The sequence below is a fragment of the Aythya ferina genome (genome assembly GCF_964211825.1).
Source record: "Aythya ferina genome assembly, chromosome: 5".
Classification (NCBI taxonomy): domain Eukaryota; kingdom Metazoa; phylum Chordata; class Aves; order Anseriformes; family Anatidae; genus Aythya; species Aythya ferina.
In genome coordinates this window covers 19,049,951-19,070,888 of record NC_140301.1, presented here as the reverse complement: position 1 = coordinate 19,070,888, position 20,938 = coordinate 19,049,951, and the positions used below count along the sequence as shown (strand labels likewise).

At 38.2% G+C, this 20,938-nt stretch overlaps 1 protein-coding gene across 5 annotated transcripts in view; it reads right to left on the bottom strand.

Moving 5' to 3' along the window:
* The window catches only part of CHID1 (chitinase domain containing 1), a 106,444-nt gene that overhangs the window by 83,515 nt on the left and 1,991 nt on the right, over nt 1-20,938 (bottom strand). The window contains exons 2-8 of one of the 5 annotated variants that reach the window (XM_084521095.1): nt 20,338-20,423; nt 14,246-14,412; nt 13,425-13,574; nt 12,465-12,597; nt 11,409-11,453; nt 10,014-10,120; nt 8,139-8,200 (exon numbers count right to left, since the gene is read on the bottom strand). In XM_084521095.1, the coding sequence (XP_084377221.1) occupies nt 8,139-8,200; nt 10,014-10,120; nt 11,409-11,453; nt 12,465-12,597; nt 13,425-13,574; nt 14,246-14,356 (608 nt within the window). In that variant the 5' untranslated portion in view covers nt 14,357-14,412; nt 20,338-20,423. The other 4 variants (XM_084521091.1, XM_084521092.1, XM_084521094.1 and 1 more) reach the window with 4 other exon arrangements.

Below are 20,938 nucleotides of genomic sequence, written 5' to 3'. Positions count from 1 at the left end.
AGTATCATCCTAGGAGTATTCTTCTAAAATCATTGATTTTCTGCAAAATTATCCATCATGGTAATTAACGATGTTTGACTTACACAATGTGGACTCTATTCAAATAAAGTAACCAAGTATTTTTATTTTTGCTGAAACACTTCAATACCCACTGAAAACTTCAGAGGAATGCTACAAAAAAAAAAAACACTCTCAAACCCTTGGCAAAACCAAATAAAACAAAAAAGCAATTTTTATTACTTTCCCAATACCATCAACATTTTGTGCTTACAGTCTGCAAGTTGGGTGTGCTGAACAGCTCTTGCCAATGAACCAGGACAGTCACCTATATTTCTCATCCAGGGGGGACACAAAATTACAGGTATCAGCTCTTAGCCCATCTGCAGCACGTACTCCTACCATTCTTATGCTGGGAAAGCAACAGCTTTCCCTCCCATTCCTTACCATATTGCATTTCACATTAAGAGTGTCACTATTCAGACAAATCAATTATGGCAAAGAATCCTTTTCCATGGAAAGCATACAAAATTACAACAGTAACACATTTATCGACTCCAACATACACATCACAGCTCCCACATGACACAGTCCTATCAAAAACTATAATCAGTATTAGAACTAGCTAAGCCTTCTTTAATACTGATTCCTGTCTCACGGCTAAGTGACCTTTTAGCTAATTATGGCCAAAGTAGTACAAATATACCCTTTATAAGATGTCAAAGATGCTACTTGTAAGGTGAATTTGATCAAAGAATCAATTCCTCTAGCATTGAGATTATTCTGCACTCTTCACCAGCAGGATCTCTTCTCTACCTGGGTCCTTGTTAGCTGTAGGAACTCTGAGATCTCTGCACTGTAAAAAGTATCTTCTGACTTTAAATTGTTTAGAGGGTAAAGGGAGAGAAAGAGGGGCAAAATAGGACAAAAATATAACATAGGTGCAACATCAAGGTAACACTTTAGTTTTGGATTTAGAAGCAAGGCTGACACCACAACCCCTGCTGCAGCTTCACATATCTGCCCCAGCTCCTAACACTTTGCTGTACTGATGCAGCATAAGAAAGGCAGCTGGAATTATTTTAAACCAGATGCAAAAGAAAAAAAAGTCAAGTCAATGTTAAATCCAAGGTTCCTCCCTTCCTCTGCAAAGTCAGATGCTCGTGGTTCAGCAGGTCAGCAGAGATAAAAAAAAAAAAAAAATATATATATATATATATATACACTCACATGCACACACACACACACTCACAAAAGCAGTGATGCACTCACAAAAAGAGTGCACAGAAGTAGTCACACTTTTGAACTGGAAAGGCATGCAGCATAAGCAAGCCTGGCATACAGCAACTCTGCAATTGTAAACAAAGGGCAGAGATTTGAGGCCTGATACAGGGCCAGAGGCATGTTTGGGATTTCTCTTTATTTTGGAGCAAGCAGACAGGACTAACTAAAAGCAAATTCCATCAAAACAGCTTCCACCTCCCATCTTTCCTCCAACAAATCCAAGCAATATTGTTTTGGACAAAGAAAGTTAACTTCAACTAGGAGTAGGTCAGAAAGAAAAGGTATAGTAGGACAGATTCTTAAACAAGAAACCTAGATTAACATCTACCCGCTAACCTGTCAAGCCAGGTCTCTTGGCTCCAAGACCTTTATTAGCAAATCACACTGGATTAATGGTCAGACCTCATTTAGGCTCACTTCTATCTATCAGACGAGATAATTATGTAAATCAAATGTGCACTCTTCCCTCCTGCCTGAAACAGCAATAGCAGAATGCTCAGTTATCGTGTGCTATAAATTAAAACTTTTCTGGCTCCCAGTAGTGTTTTCCAATGTTCTTACACAACATTTTCCCATATTACCACCAGTAATTTTGAAGGAACTACTGACATTTTAAACATTATAACAAAGTGCAGGGAATTAGGAATAGTATCAGTCTTCTTGAAAAGGCTACATTAAATATTTACTGGAGACTTCAGCATTGTCAAATTTTACTTCAGAGTAGTTACTAAGACATTGGCAGCTTTAAGACCCTCTTAAGCTCATTAAGGTCTACCTCAATCCTACACTGTCAGGCCTTTTATTAGTACTATCATGTGGAAGGTCAGTTTTTAAACATTCATGATTTTGAAGTATCTTGTCCCCTATGAAGTATGAACACCTCCAAATTTTCCTCACCCAAAGTTTGAGAGAAAGGGTTTTTTTGGAATTCACTTTTTCCTAACACTGCTACTCTATTGTATTTGGGACATCCTGTAACAATTTACTTTGATGCATAAAAACAAGCTGTCGTTGTATTTGAAAAGCCTCATAGAAGATGCTTAAGACTGTTAGATCCTCCCCTTCAGTTACCTGACCCTTCAGAACCCTGCAACTTTCCAACTTCTGCCACTTTCTTGTGTAAGTCAGTGCTCCCTTAAATTTATGCCTTGTCAAGAAAATTGGACAGAATAAAGCTGTCTGCTTCAAGAAGAAATTGCCCTTTTGTGCCATTTCATTGCCTAGTTAATACCAGGAAACTGGAGTGAATTATGACAAATCTTTGATTAATAGATTAATTTTTTCAGGGACTAACATGAAGGATAGAACTGCCAGAAGAGCTTTTTGCTCCTATATTCCTTCCAGCATTCATAAGATGTCTGAAGGTCATCTTCTGCAAGATTTGCAGCACGTGGCGTCAAAAATCATATTTTTCAGACTGATTCTGTGTGATGGCAGTGCCATCTGTCAGCTGATGCCAGACAGAGCAGAATGATGTGTACACTGTGTACACTACGAGATTTTGATGGGCACATTCATGCCTTTTTTTTTTTTTTAATAACATGACCCAGGTTGGGGGGAATAAAAGAAGCAAAAAAAAATCCACATAATAAATCCACACATGAGATTAGCAAAGGAGGCATTGTCCTGTCTGCTTGTTAACTAAATACACTGAGAAAGCAGAAGCTCTCCTGCTATCTCAGTATTTTTGCCATGTGTAATTTTCTAACCTTAATCACCACAGCATGAATAACTGACTTTTTTTCAATAAAATAATAAAGTCAATAAAGTTTTAGATAAAAAAAGACAATTACATAATTAGGAAGCAGGCTTAAACAGTAAAAGGCAGTAAACTATATTAGAATTAAGATAATGTTTGCATTGGATACCTTAGTTGATTTTGATTTTTGTTCAGAAAGTAATTTCCTATGTGTTAGAATAAAAGATGTAAAGCTGAGTACTTTTTCACTGTGCAGTGATTGTCAGCAAGACAGAAGGGAGCAAAGAGCATTTCCTTGCAGTTAGATGGAGTCTTTTATCTCACAAATTTGACTTTACTTATTTGCGTATCAGTAATTAGGAGCTTCTATTCTCAGAAACCACAGGAAAGAAGGAGGTACGTACAGAGAGCTCTCCAACGTACCTGTACATTTACTGCAACCTGACCTGGTCAGTGTTAGGCCCCTACAACTTAGGTCCACACGCACAATTCTGCACAATCCAGGTTATTCAGATGGAATAGGTGGTATTTCAGCATTTAAATCTGAGAATCTAATGCCATTTTAGACATCCAAAGGTATACAAAATACACATACACAATTGCTGTTCAAGCCTCCAGGCATCCAGGGCCCTCACATCCTACATGAGCAGCCAGAGACCAGGCTGCTTTGGTAATTTAGCATAAAGCCAGGCAGCTATATCCAGGCACATAATTCTTATTATATATTCTATATATAATAAGAATATTATATTCTATATATAATAAGAATATATAATAAAATTCTATATATATTCTATTATATTCTTATGTTATATAAAATTTACACTCAGTTTAAAAAAAAATTAAATGATTATATAAGAGAAAATAGCATGAAGGACTAATATAATTTAAGGCTTCACTTTTCTGAGCATTAAAGAGCAAGAAAAAACAGCAAACCTAACCCCAAATAAGAATGATTACAACATTAAGTTTTTGTTCTTGAAAACAAAAAATGAATTAAGTTGGTTCTGCTTAACAAGATGTTAACGTAAGATACATAGTGAATCTAAGACTACATAATTTCATGTCTTGCTAGATGCCAGCAATATAACTTCCTAGCAACATTTCACTTCTGGAATACTAGCTAGGATAAACAAGAAACTGAAAGCTCTTTTTAGGCAACTACTCATTCCTTGCAAGAGAAATTTCCATTTTGTTCCAACGATGCAATGAGAAACAAAAAATCAGGATTTTTTTTTCTAGCAAGATGCAAAGTGCTGAAATGGAAGTAGATCAGTTTGCCTCTTCTTAAAAATTCGCAGTGATTACAGGTTCTCAAAGAGGCTGGTGAGAGACCTTATGGACTACAAGAACTTTGCAGAGAACACGCACTGTTACCTAGTTATGCAGAGACACTTACAAAACTTCATAGTCACAAGGCCTTCAGGAAGTTCATTTTTCTAGATTCCTTTGCAGCCTCATCTGTCTCAAGAGATAGTGGTACACTCATGTTTAATAGCAAATACCTCTGCCAAAAAGTATCACGGCACATCGTCTTTAGAGAGCGGATGCTGATGTTACAGCTGAAACACTGCCAAAGAAAAAGTTCTTCCTAACTGTAGATCAAGAACAAAAGTTCCATAAGCAAATCTCACTCTCTAGACACTGTCTGATAAAGAAACCTGTGCTGTAAGTATCCCTGCACCACTAAGGCAGCCCGAAAAATGGCATAATGGGTCTTTTTCATAATGGTACTAAAACCAGAAACCATTTCCATGGCTTTCTCCTCAATGTGGATACATAAAAGGAAGCACTAGAATAATTGAGTGCCATTTTATGATTTATGCATTTAATAGCTAGAACATCCACTTACTCTGGGTTTTTAAAAATGAAACGCATAATGCTCTTAAATTACTTTTTAAAAACATAGATCCCAACACCAATCCAAAAGGAGAATTTCCAACACCAATCCAAGAGGAGAATTTCAGAGTTCCAGTTTCCTCTGTCATTTCATAAGGTAAGCTGATAGCTGCAGCTTAACCCCAAATAGTTTTATGCACCTGAGTTGAATCTCCATAACTTGTTGTTGACTGCTTATGCAAGCTTAAGACTATTCTGTGTATTTCAGGGGAAAAAGCACCATGTGATTTTTTATTATTATTATTTTTAAACTAACACACATTCACAGTAAGTGGTAGGAATAAATTGTATTAGTTAGGCAGGTCTCCTTGTACTTTCACACAGCTCTGGAAGCAATTTGAAGGCAGACACTATCGGTGCCTAGAAGCATCATTATGATCTTTTATTCCTTTACCTAAGAATAGGTTAAGCTGTTTTCAGGTGTTTGACCTTGAAGGGTTTGAAGGATCTGAATGAGGAAATCCTACACAATGTACCTAACAGTTAATACCCGTGCTCCATATGGAACATATACAATTCCTGTTCTACCAAGGCTTTGCATCTCCAAAGGATAAAGGGTCATCTCTGTGTTGACACCTACCTGCCAATTGTCCCTAAATCTTCTAATGTTAAGAACATGCTGTACTAGTGGTGGCTGTTGCTTTGAAGATACAATCAGACAAGGATCATGTATGAATCACGTTACAATACTGCCACTTTGTGGACTAAAGAGGTCATGGGCTGCTCTAATTTACTGTCAGGACCAAGTGAAGCAAAGGGGCAGTCGATGCCTTACCGATTTTATCAGGACTAGTTCTGCTCTGCTATTCAAAGGGAAATTAACAGATCTCAGAGTAAAAGCACTCAATATGCAATTAAAAAATAAAAATAAAAAAATCAGGCTTGACAAGATGCTAAGTTCACTTAATTCTGCCCTTAACATCTGTTCAAAGCACCTGTTCACTCCAAAAAATCACTGATAGGGAATTTCCCTGTGACACGGGATACCAAGCAATCCAGTTCTAGAGTGAGTAAGCAGCAGAGCAACTGACTGTTCTTGTAAAAACAAGAGTCCCTTCACCTACAAGTATCATGAGACAAAATTTTAATGAAGTGCTCCTCCTACTTTCACAAAATAACTGCTATTTCACACATTAGGGTAGCTTCACTTCAGCATGCTGCCTAGATTATCCTTTTTCAGAATGTTTTTCTTTGAGTAGGCAAAGCATTTTGCATCTTAAGCACCCCAACCATTTCTAAGGCAGTGGCAATAAAATGAAAGAAAACACAGGTGGGTTTACACTTGTTAAATCAAAAATGGTGTTGAAGAATAAAATATGCAGTTCATAACTTTTGTTTCTACTCAGGTCTTTCTGCCAAACTTCTCCTTTAGAATTTTGGTTAGGATAATCCTGAAATCTTGCTCACAGGTGGCCACATATAATCAAGCATTACAGGCTCAGAGCAATGGAGACAGTTACCAGTCTGCTTCATGAGAATCACCCTCTTCTTCTCTAAGGTTTGGGAAATACTTCACATTCCTGTTTAACGATAACTGAAAAACACTGAATATGTAAGTGATGCTTCTAAACTTTGCCCAGATAGCATTCTGGTACCAAAGACTACAGTAACTGCGCTCATCTATGACAGTCAATTCTTACCATGCAAGATGGGACAAGCAAGATGGGACTGTTTGAACCAGCATTACTCCTGGCAAACAAAAAACATTTTAACCATGCAAGAATTAAACTCAATCTGGAACTAATAAATATGTATGTTTGATACTCGTTCACCATTTGCAGTACAGGATTCTGTTGTTTGTATGCTTACATTGGTTTTCAGGGAGCCTTAAAATTACAGCAATATAGTCTGACTTACGTTCATCTAAGTTAATTTACAAGAAAAGCATCAGTTTTACTGAATAACACTAGATAAACTGACCACTACACCCAACGTTTGGCTTGCAGTTACTATTTGCTTAAATCACTTTATTGACCGGCTTATTAGGAGATTGCAATAGGTGATCTCCGTACTGAGCTCTGGATCCATCAGCAACAACCTGGCAAATTACCCAGTTGTGAGCACAAGCATCTAGTTTAAGGTTTATTCATTCCAGTGTAAATGACAGAGCCCTTGGAAGGGCTACAAAGATTCAGCAGTTTCATTCTCCTATAAAATCAATACTTAGGAACAAAGGAACAGTAGGAGCCCCTTAATAGCACACTCCATTCCAGAAATAACTATTACATACCATCAGCCAATATTCTTAACTATAAACTATCCAATACCTATTACATACTACCAGCCATTATCCTAAACAGAATATCCTGGAGAAACCTTTTTGAAACGTTAAGTCTTCCACCGAATGCAGACTTCATTGTGGCACTTTTAGGCCATTTCTCCCTCCCAGACCTTTTAAGCACCAGAGAGCTATTAGGAATGCTGTGTTTTAAGGAATGGATGTCTGAATTTCCCAAGGCAAAATTTTCAGATTGCTGCACTGAATGATTCATTTCATCCCACATTCTGCCTTTTCCTCCTGAAGCAGCAGTTTGGAGCTTGCCTTACCTTTACTCTGTCCAAGATGTTAAGACAGCCAAAGGGCTTTTGCTCAAGGAAAATAGATTACAACATGTCAGGAAACAACTTAATATAGATAAGCCCTCTAGTTTCAGCACATACCATAAATTCAGTTTCTGTGAAACTTCACAGCAGAACTACTAAAAGGTAGATCAGCTACTCCAAAGTTTAAAGAAAATAATGTTGTGCTTGCAAAAACTGAAAGTAAGTTTCTCCCTAGGTTTTCTTCAGGTTGGGGATTTTGATTCTACTTTCAGCAAACCAAGAAGATCTCCATATAAAGTTTTGGAAGATTTCCTAATTAACTCAAAGCTGGTGCTCTTGAAAGTAACCACACTTCCAAGAACTACCCAGTAACCCATATCAATCAGTGATATAATAAAGGCCAGTGCCAGCATCTAAGTGCTGAGGCACCCTCTTCACTCTTGTACAATAGTAATATCTTGCAAAACTGAAATATAAAAAGCTAACATGGTCTGCTAGGTCCACTGTGAAGATTAATATGTTACCTCTGAGCTCTTGTAGAGTTAACTCTTCTCCTTAATTCTAAGTCAAGTGGAACAATCTCAGTTGTCCTAGTGTAAAGCGTATTTATTTACAGAATATGACAAATTCAAATCAACATGGACAAATTAAACTTTAAACAGATGTTTTACAATAGGTGATTTTTGGGAATTGCATCCTAGAGACTTGTACTTACTTTTGCTTTTGATTTCCCAGCTGACTCCAAACTTCAACTACAAAACCATCAAAGTTTTCATTCTTAAAAAAAAAAAAAAAAAAAAAAAAAAGAATTGACAACAATATACAGCTCATCACTATGCTTACACTTTCATCAGAGATAATACAATAGGAGAATCTTATCAAGTAGAGATAGAGCGCTGACAGTATTAAACTAGTGGATGCTACTTAGTGTTTTTGCTAACTATTGTGCATTGTGCAAGTTAATTAAAGCAAGAAGCCTTGGGCCCCTTACCAAGGTTAGTCTCTTGATAAGAGTGTGAGCCTATCTTAACTGGCAGAAACTGGTCCTGTGGATAGACAAGAGCCAAGAAGCAACTGAGTCTGCACAGAGACAGGAGGTCAACTAGCGGTGACGAGGAAGAGTCACCAACCTTCATCCCCATGACCCCTGGCAACCACCACCAGGAGACACTGCACAAGCACGGATGGGAGGAGCTTATGGAAAAGACATTCAATTTTAATACGAAGGAGGAACAGGTTATGCATATGTATAGGCACATTTTGAAACGTCATAACTCTTTACTGCATAAACCATGGCAAGTTGATGCGTCACATGTGCACAACTTTGGTGGGACTACCCCACGTGCTGCCCAGAGCTGAATAAACATACCTACTTTACAATCTTACTGATTGTGGAGTCCATTTTCCATAAGTCACTTGCTAAGCAAATCATTTGAAACCCTTTATGTGTATATTGGGGAAAAAAAGTCATGAGTTATTGAATATAAAGATATAAATATTAACCTGGCATATGCATAATTCCAAATTAATTTAGAATAATAAATATGTCCATAATTCCAGAATTTAACTTGTGAAACTTTGTTTAGCATGATCAAGGATACTGTTGGACTTGAGTACCCCTTTCTTAAGAGGCCAACTGCTACAGAAGACCTAGAATTGACATAGCAGTCACAAATTTTAAGAAAGTATTCAGTTCACCTCTACATCCATCTTCTGCTAGAGCATGTTAAAATTTCTTTACAACCTGTAACAAATGTGAAGATTCTTATTCTGATAGCAATTAGGCAGGCTCTCATCAAACAACCACTAAATTGAATGTATTTAGGGAGCAGCCTGTCTAGTCCTGCGCAGGCATAGCTCTAAAGCATTAGGCTGAAGGACTGCCCAGAAAAAAAAACCTTAGCAAACAGCATGTAGTTCTTAAAGAAAACCCTCTTTTCTTTCTTTGAAGTGTTAAGAGGCTGGGGAGACTGTTTTATCAGATTTGAACAAAACTGTACAGTAACAGACACCCAGCAAGTTATTCTTGCTATTCAAAATGACTCATTTGGTTTAGCACACTGAGTTTGAGCCTACTCCTGTAACACAAACAGCAAGCACTCATTGCACCCATAACCCTTTTTCAGCCTCTCAGTAAAATGCAATAACCAATTTAGTTCATTAATAACAAATTTATTTATTAATTTCTACTAATAAAATCAATCTGCTCACTAGATGACCTCCATGAGATGTTTATCAGGTATCCATTGCTGCCTCAATCTTGCTCAGCACATCAGCTGTCGAACAGATTTCATCAATTATGCCTTATAGCAGGCAAAAGTATGCAACTGCCAATGATAGTTTAACACGTTTATGGTGATCAGACCTCTTTAGTCTCACTTTAGACTTTTAGTCAACTGTTCTTAAGCATTGCTGTGCTTCATATGTACAGGAGTTGGACACATACTAGAATATACTACTAAGAATCCTGCTGTTACTTTTTCAAATAGAATTTTATACAATACAAAATTACTAGAAATAAGAAAATACACTTTAAAGAAGGAATCGGAAAGTATACTGTTTTATAAGCATTGGTTAAAGGTCTTTTTACCTTGGCTAGCAGAACCATGTTCTTGGAAAGTTCCTCTATCTCATCTTCACTGCCAAAAACACTCTCAAAGTCTTGGTAAGTCCAGCCATCAAACAAAATTCTAGGCACTATCAAGCAAAGAAGTCCATCAGTAGTGAAAAACTAAAGATGTATTACATATACTGAAATATTTCTGCAGAAACGGAGAAGTGTAATTTTATAGCAGATACCAACAGGAGCCAGCAATCAACATACTTCATAGCTAAGATCATTGCACTTTATCAGCACTGAAATTGATAGTGCAGAACAATCTTCTTTGTTTTATGGTTAATTAAGCATTAGTGAATAATTGATGAAAGTTTTAAGAAAAGGTCTATTCAATTGACAACTGAACTATCACTTAGGGCCCCAAGTAGAATCTTTAAAGAACATCATTGAGAAACAGCAACCCTTCCGTAAATTGTGCATCTCTTCTACCACAAGAACAGTGAGAGAGAAGAGTCTGCATCAAATTCTAATTTGCTTTCATGTACATAGCCCTATATTAATTCACTCATGCGGCTCTCAATAACCTATGACAAATTTTTATTTTGGAAAAAATGAGCATTTGAGTGTCCTCTCCCCCCCCCCCCCAACGCATTTAAAGCACTAAAAATGTAGTCAGGCAAGAGTCAAGAAAATTGCTGTTGAAACAGTTGACAGGTGTGCTGACATGCACCCTGGAAATGCCAACGACTCATACAAAACTGTGTCTAAGCCCTTTCTAACTAGCAAGGACCTAAGAGTATTTCTGAAAAGTCTAGAGAGGCTTCAAAGGCGTTATCATCTGGCAGCTGAAGTAATTTAGAATATCTGACAGAGCATTCAATTTTTCTAATCTGTTCCAAGTTTCATACTACCTTCTGAAGCAAGAAGAATTTCACCGGCTTCAGCACCCTACAATATTCTTGCTATAGACAAATGTAAAGAGTTCAGCATCCCATTATCACTGTAGCAGTGTAATACATTTCCCTTGAGGTTTCAGCTTCAAGAGAAGAAAAGGGTGCAGGAAAGTCTGATTGCCTCAAATTCGGATTTTTTTCTCTCCTCTTCTTTAAAGCTGGAGCAATAAGCTGGAGGACTATTCCCCAGGTAAGCATTTCACGTTATGCGTAGAGTACCTCTCCAGAAAAGGCCCAGTGGCCATGGGTTTGTCTAGAGACAAGAAGCTACAGCAAAATATTAGGGCACCAACAGGATTAACACTTTGATTAGTTAACTATTCATAGCTAACTGCTTTTACTTTACTTTTCAGATGTCTTCTGTCTTATGGCTATGCTCAGGTGAACTCTCTTCTGTATATACCTGGAACAAAGCTTCCCCTTGGTCTGCTAGGAGTCAAAGAAGATGAAAAGTAAACACAAAAACCAGGCTCACCTATTTTGATGTTTTTGGAGTTTTTTCTGACATCTTTCATCCAGCCTGTCAAACGGTATCAAGTAAGAGAACAGCTTTTAAAATATGGATGTGTTGACAATGACGACGTATTTTGAAGCACTCTTCACATAATATAGCACAGTTTCACCGTATCTGTCTTCCTGCCACAGGCTATTACTTCATAAGCAATGCAGGGGAAACAGACTTTGATATACGGAAAGTAAAGCTATTCACCTCCACCATAGCACAACTAGTATTTACTACGATCTTACAGGAGTCTCTCCCCAAACCATCCTCCTTGCTGCTTGCAATTCTGCAGCATCACAGAAAATAACTCACTGACTAGTGCAAACAACACTTCCATAGGCACCAATCATCACTTGGGAGGAATGCATTTTGTTTGGTTAGGTTTTGTTTGTTTTTTAAATTAAGATGCTACTTTCAAGACTCATGATCACTTGCTCTTGGCAGCGTTTGCATTAGAATGAATTTGTTAGTAGGCACTAACATAATAAGAACTTTAGCTCTTTAAGAGATTCCACAGACATTATCTTTCAATCAAGTTCAAAAACAAACTACTTAGTTTTTATTTAAGAGCATACTAACTAAAACATGGAACCTGCTGTGAAGGGAAGTTATCTTCAGAGTAAATTTATCTTTCACTCACAAAACAAACTCACCCAAAGTTTCTTGTCTGTAGTGGGGAGGGGGCAGACGAACAAGTAAATAACTGCACAGTGCAAACACCAAGGACTATTTCTGTCTGTGCAGATTCTTTATTTCTTCCATTTTCAAAAGGGGCTTTGTAGATAGTCTGCTGGAAGAACTAATCTTTCTTATTGTTTGGACAGAAACTATGAGCATTGGTGGAAGCAGGTGAGAACAGAAAAGAGCTCATTCTCAAAGAAACTTTCCAAAAATTTAATGGATTAAAATACTTCACCATGAGGCAGAGTGAGAATAATCCACATACATATATTACTGAACTACACATCGGTCCACAACAAGAACAGTAATCATATTTGTAATGCATATTCAAAGAAAAGAAAAGAAAACCTTTATCAGCATCGTGGAGCCCAGTGAACTGGAACCTCTCCTTCCCTTTTCTTCTCACTTGTAACCAGACTGGTGAGATTAGTGTAAACTTGTTTCCAAATATTTTGGAAATGTCATAGCCATGGCTGTTCCACTTGCAAAAGAAAGAAAGAAAAAAAGTGAGAGGCTCACAAGCCAGATATACAATCCACTTTTTGACCAATAAGAACTCTAACACAAACATAATCATTTGCTAGATCCCCATTCGTTAGTTTGAGGAACCCTTATAATATGTGTTTTGTTTAAATAACAAAGATCTTTAAAAACTGACAGCTACATGTCAATCTTCAGTTTGTACAAATCCACCTGAACTAGAGAAATTTGTATGTAGATTCCAACAGACATTTGAATTTACAGGCTCTGCATTTACGTCCAACAGAAATTGAGAAAGGTAAAAGTATACGGGGTACCTATTTCTCTTTTGAGCAGTGCAAGAATGAATCAAGTAAGAAGCATTCTCTAAACAAAAGAAAGCAACATTTATTATTCAAGAGAGAATGCTTTGAATAATAGCAACTGGATAGCAAAAGAGATCAGTTTGACAGCAGTATAAAATTTTTATTGTTTATTTAGAAAGTTCAAGTTGGTAACTGAATAGTACGAGGACACTTAATACTATTGATCTAATATTACTCTACTGCAACTTCACCTGGCTTGATCATAAAGAACACATGAATACTTCTGTTTTACCGGAGACAAAACCAGAATGACCTAGATACCCTTCAAGAGGTGGGTGGGAAAACACAGGTTTGACACCACCTGAATCCCAAGCCAGCACTTGAATAATCCTCTGACTACGTGACTGTAGACCGGAAGCTCCTACTACTATAAACATAGCGTTATAGCAGGGATGCAAGACTGCATATTAGTACTGTCTACTGCATATTTATTCAAAGCACCAATTTTGTTTTATTAACTTACAGGAGTAACATATCCCAGAACATCTCCTGAGAAGTGTCTTTCCTTCATCTTCTTGGAACAGTAACTTCTGTGTTCCAGTATGATATCCTTTGCCTTTGGATCCACAACTACCAGACCCCGCTCCTGCACTGTTTTATCAGAGTGCAGCACCTGAGGCAAGAAGACAGTTTTTAGAACCGTGTGCACTAGCTACTTTCAAGAGCAGCAGACCTCAAAAAGAACAAAAAAAACGAAATGACTTTAAACTGCGGACTTTTAAAATAATGTGGAACATTTTGATTTAAAAGCAAAACTGGAAAGAGCTTGGAAATGATTTGCCAGTAAACTTACCTTGTTTGCAAGGCTAAAAAAAAATAAATCAAGAATTGATAAGATTAAACATCATTCACCACAGCTGATGACTAGTACATCCACAGCATAAAAAGCAATTCTGCAAGCAGTTTAAACATGCAATACAGTACTTTCAATGTCAGAGTGAGGGTCTAGGACAATTCCTGGCAGTTAGACACGTTTTGACATTAGCACTTTCTAAATCCTGGTCTAGGACAACAAAACATGAAAACGATGCAAAAGCAGAGAAAAAACTCCTCTTAAATACTAATAATGGCCAATCCTGCAAATCAATAAAAAGTTTGTTTCAACCCAGAAAAGTTGAAAAGGACAGTTTCAGGTAGTTTCATCAGTGAGAACAGGCTTCATTGGAAACACATGGTTGCTTTTAATACAATATGGAAAGAATGAGAATCACTTTACCATCTCTCAAAGTCTGATTAGTTTACTGCTCATGTTAAATAAGATGAGCATTCAGCTATTTATCTTACCTTTTCTTCCATTTTTTTGGTAGCACCTTTCTTTGCATCTGTTTTTGACAAGGTACCTTCAGCTAGCCAGCAAATCACAGCAAAAGAAAGTGAAGTACAGAGAAGTCTCATGGTGTTTCTCCTGATGTCAAGTTCCTCCTGCCCTGAAAATGTAAGGGTTCAAGCCTCTGCAAACAGAAAAGAATAACAGTTAAGAGAAGAAATTCAGTCTTCTTGTCTAACAAGAGTCAAGTGTTTGTGTTATCTTCTGCCCTCTAGAATCTGGCTTACTAATGCAGTTGTTTTAATACTACCTTGGCTCTTGTGCCAAAACAGAGTATTTTAAGAGATTTTTACATGTATCACAGGAAAAGCCAGTAGGATGCTAGCAGCTTTCCTTTTAAAGAACCCATAAAGAAATACAAGGTTTCACAGCTGAGGCTGCAATAAATGTCTGCTGCCCAGAATAATTACAGCACAGCTTTGCCTATTCCATAGCATGTAAGAGATACAATTTGTTTCTGCCCTACCCAACCAACAATGCACAAGCTAAATAAGAAAAAACTGCAGTGATACACACAGAACTGGGAGGAAAAAAAAAAAAAAAAAAAAAAAAAGCATCCTTTCATCCTTTTGGTCTAGAAGATGAACAGCTTATCCCAGCTCCAAATAAAAGTACTGAGAATTAATAGAAAATAGTCCTGTTCAGTGCTGTGCATCTATCAGAACTTAGTTCTGTCAGGAGAAAGACTTAAAAAAAAAAAAAAAAAAAAAAAAGATGTGTCTGGCTGTATTTGAGCTGCCATTCATGAGTTGCATTGGTTTTCCAGCCTAGTTCCCAGAAGCAGGTAAGATGAAAAAAGAAAAAATACTTTGCATTAGGGCAAGCGGAATAGGAAGCAAAATACCAAAATTGAGAAAAGTAATCTGCTGCTAATTGTGGAAGCCCTAAGGATCTCAATGAGATTAGCTTTCATCTATAATAAATTATCGGGTCTAGACATATATCTGTCTACCTCTCATAACTCAGATCCTAATAGAGAAGAAAAAAAATAACTTTTTCACAACTGTCTGAAGTTTAGTCAAACATATCCCTTGCTCTCTTGCTCTTAAAAAAAAAAAAAAAAAAGATGTATGTCTGAAGAATTAACATTTCTGCTACTCCCTCTGAAGACTTACTAGATCATTTCTTCAAGTTTTATTTACAAAACTCCTTGTTCTGTTGGCACTGAGAAGGGCTGTTCAAAATCTATACAAAACATGAGGCGAGGGCTCCCACAACAGCAGACTAAGCACTCTGAAGGAGTACTGTGGCAGAAAGATCCTGGCAGAAGAAACCTAAAAGGTTAAATCAGAGTACCCAACGGAACAGAAGCCGTATGAGGCCAATCCTGGTAATACTGAGATGCAATTAACAACCCAATAAACTACACATATTTGGACAAGACTGGTTTAGCACTGAGATTCTGAAAAGCAGAGAATTCTGCAATGGTCAAGGAGGTGATGGTCAAAAAATGGAGCACAGGAAGTTCCACACCAACAGGCGAAATAATGTCTTGGTGAGGGTGATGGAGCACTGGAAGAGGGTGAGGCAAAAGCTAAATTATTGTGCTACTTAAGTTTCATTATTAATTATAGCTAGTGCGTTATGCTTCTGCTTTGCCTTCAAGGTCACTAGTAATTCTCTTGTTTTCTGCTTCCTAGAAGATTAGTCAAAGGAGTTTGCTCTCGATAGCATCTACTCTGTTCCATCTAGCTTGGCAGGATCTATAAACTACTGCAGAGAGGAACAATTGAGAGCCTGAATAGTCAATACAAGTCTTAACAGTTTGGACAGGATATCAATTCTTCCAGAAGCTGGTATATATTGATTTAGAGATGTTTGATTTCACTTTCAGAAACAATTAGCAACAGTATCGCTTTCCTAAACAGAAGTTAGTGTTTAACAGGTAAAACACAACAGTTTAAAAATCCATCACTGAACTCTGATTAGACATCAAAATATGCTCATTTCCTTGACAAGATCATATCCATCCACCAGTTACTACAAGCCAACATCCACACTCCTGAGTCTATACAAAGAGCTGAGCCTGTAGCGATGGTTTCTGCCAGCAAAAGTCCAACATTGACCCTTGGTAGGAACCTTATCTTAATAAATGTTCTTTAATAAAATTGGTTTAGTGAAAACTAAGTACACATCATCACTCTACTACTAGAACATGAGGAAGTTAATCTTGAAATGTTTTTTATGGAAACTATAAGCATGAACTTTGCAAGCTTTATGCAACTAGACGTTCAAGTTTACTTCAGCAAGCCTTCCTTCAACATTTTTTTATTTTCTTCATACTAACTAAATCAAGCAGAACACCAAGAGCTTGGCATTCTTGCTTTTTATCTGTTCTATTACAACCAACACGCAAAATCAAAGATTGACTCTGCTTAGGTCCTCGTAAAAGCGACACTAAAGAAAAATTCAAAATTTAATATGATTTGTTTTAATAAATTGGTCTGAGGCCAGAGTTTCTCTAACCCAGGTGGTAACTCCTGCTTAATCAGTCTCCATGTGAAGTAACACTTTTAGGCAGGTGTTTTAAATGCAACTTTATTTTAAATAGAAAAAGCTGATATAGACTGAGGCTGCCCAAAAGATGCAGCCAAAAAAAATCTAAATAATCTTGGAGGCTGGCACAGAAACTATGTGGAAATCTGAGCAAATGTTCATATATTATTTTTAAAAGAGAAACATGGTTCTAAGTGCTGCTGTGGTAGTCTGAGGTAACACACTTTGCTTAGTAAAGCAAACCCATGATGCAAATTGTTGATGTTTTTAATTTAAACTAGAAAAAGGTAGACTCGGAGATGAAATGAGTGAAAATAAATCTGCTGCTAAGTTGTGCAAACAGCATTCCCTTTCCTCTTGGAAGCTTCTCTTCTTTAAGAGCAAGAATTGCCTCCCATATCTCCGGAGGTAGCCAAGCTTTCTCTTTTACCTCAGCGCCCTCCCGCCAGCCCGCCGAACCCGCGGGCCCCCTCAGAGCAAGCCCCAGCCGCGGCCTTACCCCGGGGCCAGCCCCTTCGGGGCCACTGGGCCACGCTTAGGACCACCCTCATGGCCACTGGGCCACCCTCAGTGCCCGTGCCGCCACCTCCCGGCTGCGGGGCAGGCTGAGAGCCGCCATCCCACCGCCCGCCTCCTTCCTTTCCTTCCTTCCCTGTCTCCCTCCCCTGTGGAGCCGCTGCCACCACCTACCGCCCGCCGCCGCCTCGGAAATGGAGGCGGGCGGCACCGCCTCCCGGCTGAGGGGAGGTGCTGAGGGGACGGTTAGGAGCTGGGCGCCATGATGATGGCGGGGTGATGAGCGGCTGAGGTGGCGGTCTAATGTCCCTGCTGTCTCAAGCCAGGCTCTCCCTGCCTCCTTCTAGCTCATAATAAATAAGTAGCGAGTTTAGGCTACACTACACACACTGTCCTGGGGAGTAAAAATAGCATAGACCAAACCTGAGGGGGTCTTTGTATGTAGAGGGGGTCATCAAGCAATATCGCTAACTCCTGGTGTGTGGAATGTGTGTCAAGCCTCAGGTGGGCATTAACAGGCTTTAAAATAAAAGCTTGTGTTTTAAATTGAGATTTTATCATCTGTTTTGACCTACCATTTATGCTTTAACATGTAGCATGAACTTGCTGTTAGTAATTTTACTGCAGTGGAAATTTTGATGTAACCCTGTTATTTCGTGGGCTGTTTATAGGGAATAAATACCATATGGGAAGACTTGATAAAAATGGTTGTGTTAACAGCATCGTGATGTAGTGGAAAACCTAGCGTGTTTGGCACTGTGCTTCCCAGCAGAAGCCTTTCTGAGACCTACTTTCTGCGTTAGTTAGAACTTGGTGTCACTTCCCAGAAGCAGAACTGCAAGTTTTCCTGATCTATCCATCTCTTTCTTTCCTTCTTACATAATTAAGATCACCATGAACATTCTTCATCATTGAATAGAAAAATAGAAGCATTTTTCCTCTGGACAAAAGTATTGTCAGTGAACCAGATGTATGGTCCTTCTGGCAAGAGCTGAGTATGTGTACGTTTCCCCTGTACCCTAAATTCTGAAATTCTCACAAGGGCTTCAGAAAGAAAACTGATGCTTATTAGCAGGTTTGGACCCACACCCTTGCAGACTAAAAAGCAAGAAAAAGGAATGTCTCATCCTATTTTTTTAGTCACCAAAACATCTCTCAAACCTTCAGCTTCCAACGAAGAAGTGGTGCCTTTTTAATCTTATAGGACTGCATAATAGGCATGCTTAAAAGTGTACATTTTTAAATACAAACTGTCCCAAATTTAAAGGGTGCATAACTCAGTACTTGAAGTCACTTACAATCTATTGGGTACTGGATTTTCTATTGTTTTGTAAATGTTGTTCATCTTTCACAAACTTTAAACATTTCCAGGATACACTGCTCAATAGCAGGAAAGACAGAGATAAGGCAGGAGGGGATGAAAAATTAGGTTTGTTTCCAGCTTCTCTATAATGAAATCTGTCATTTCCTGTGTTGCGTTCCTATTATACCCTCCTGCTGACTCTCTCATAGCCTAGTGAGGCAGATACAAAGATTTGCTGCAGGTAGTTGACATGGTACATGCTGCCTGTAATAGAATCACAGATCATTACTCTTAGATGTAACGATGCACCCAAAGTTTTAACACATCTACCAGGTATTGGAGAGTCCTTCCAGAGACTCACATTTTACCAAGGGAAAAAAAAAAAAAAAAGTGGGTGGTGGTGGTGGTAGAGGGGGGTATCTTTCTTTTACTTCTGTGTTTTCAGTCTGTACACTACTATTCCTTTGAAAAATTGTGCCTGAGTAAGATAGGACACCTGGGGGAGAGTAGAAGTGTGCTCCTCTCCTGGAGAGTAACTGTGCATACTCAGGAAAAAAAGGCTTGGAAATAAAAATGGTGTCTCAGCAAGAAATGAAGTCTATAGCCTCATTTGGAAGCCTGTAGCTAAAGAGAAAGACAGCTGAGAGAAATAGGTACAAGGAACAGAACAAGGCCTCAGAGATGAAAGGAAAAAGAAAACACTCCTATGAGCTAGAAGGAATTATATGTAGTTTATTGCAACTCACAAAGCTACCTAGCTGCCTGGCACTACCCTGCCACCATGCAGGTGACAAAGGGGAACTTGTCCATAGACCCTTTGCTCACCCTCATTTTATCTTGTCTACTCTCTTTGAGTTTATTTTAAGCTTAAGTATTCTATTTTATGTTTTTGCATACACATGGTATTTTGAGTGCAAAACTGTTTGGGTCATTGAGATGCTTACTGTAAAGAAAAGATCTAGAAAGATCCATATCTAATTTCTAGAAATGTACGGCTTCGTGATATCAATATTATCCTAACTTTGTGTTTCTTAATCTTGAAAGCAGCACATCTGATACTCGGGAGTGGCAGAAGACATTGCTGATAAACCTATGCTCTCCATTAATAGATAATGAATGTTAGATATCAGGTAGAGAAACATGATTGAGTATACGTACAGAAGGAGAAACCAATTCTATTTTCTCCTTATATCTTTTTGCTTCCATTATAGTTAGAATGACCATGGGGAGGAGAAGAAAACTGATGGGGAGAGGGACAAATCTGACAGAAGTAACAAAGGAAAAGGAACAATTTCCCTTTTCTGTCTAGAAATTCATTAAGGTGGTAGGAAAAGCTGGCAACCCAGCTATATACCACAGTGCATGACTTCATATCCTAAGCACAAAGCTGTCCAAATTATTCTAGTGTGATTTTGGCAGATAGTCAGGTAGGGGTGAAGAGTAGCTGTAGGTAGCAGAAGAGCTGTGGCAGCACCAAGCACAGTATGGGCTGTAAATTATTCTGAGTGTTGGATGATTTCTGGTGTTAAAATTCCTCATAATGATGTGTAATCATACTCAAAAATGAATCATATTTTGGCTTCAGAAACTAAAGAGGAAGCCACACTGTGCACAGCAGTTAAAGCTCCAGAGCAGGAGATGAACTCGTCTGTAAGCCACCACTCAGGTCTAAATGTCAGGCAGAAAAAGAAATGCAGAAAAAGCTGTAGTTCCCACAAGCAGATAGATACTCACCAGCTGAAACCAGTCAGCTTAATGGTATTAATTTTGTGAAGGTCAGACTGATTTTTCAAGTCTTTGTACCAAAGGATATTGAAATTCTGAAAAAGATTAAAGCAGTTTATGGATGACTTGGGGAGGATATAGACATTGTGGATTTGTTGGCAAACAAATGTGCTGTAAAATATCTTGCATAATAGGAAAGCATTTCTTGATATTATTTCCACTTTAATGCTGATTTTTTGGAAATTGGCAATCTCTAAACATCACGTCATCTTGAGATGTATGGAACTGATGAAGTCTGGGTTCTCACAAACTGGTGTTTTGTAGATGTTGAGCTCAAACTGAAACATTTTCCAGATATATCAACTAGGTCATTTGTAAGGGGTATCTAGTGTGAACTCTGTGCTCTCTAATAACACATTGGGCTCGCATTACATTTCTTTCAGTCAGAATGCATCTAGAGACCATTACGAGCTCTCTTTCCTCTAACTGGCTGTTTATTCATGTAAAATCTTTATCTTCTCCCTACCAAAACTGTCTGAAATTGGCTAGTGAGCTCTAAATTAAGAGGAAGTAGGGGCATTCACCATTGCATAAGAATTTGTTGACGCAA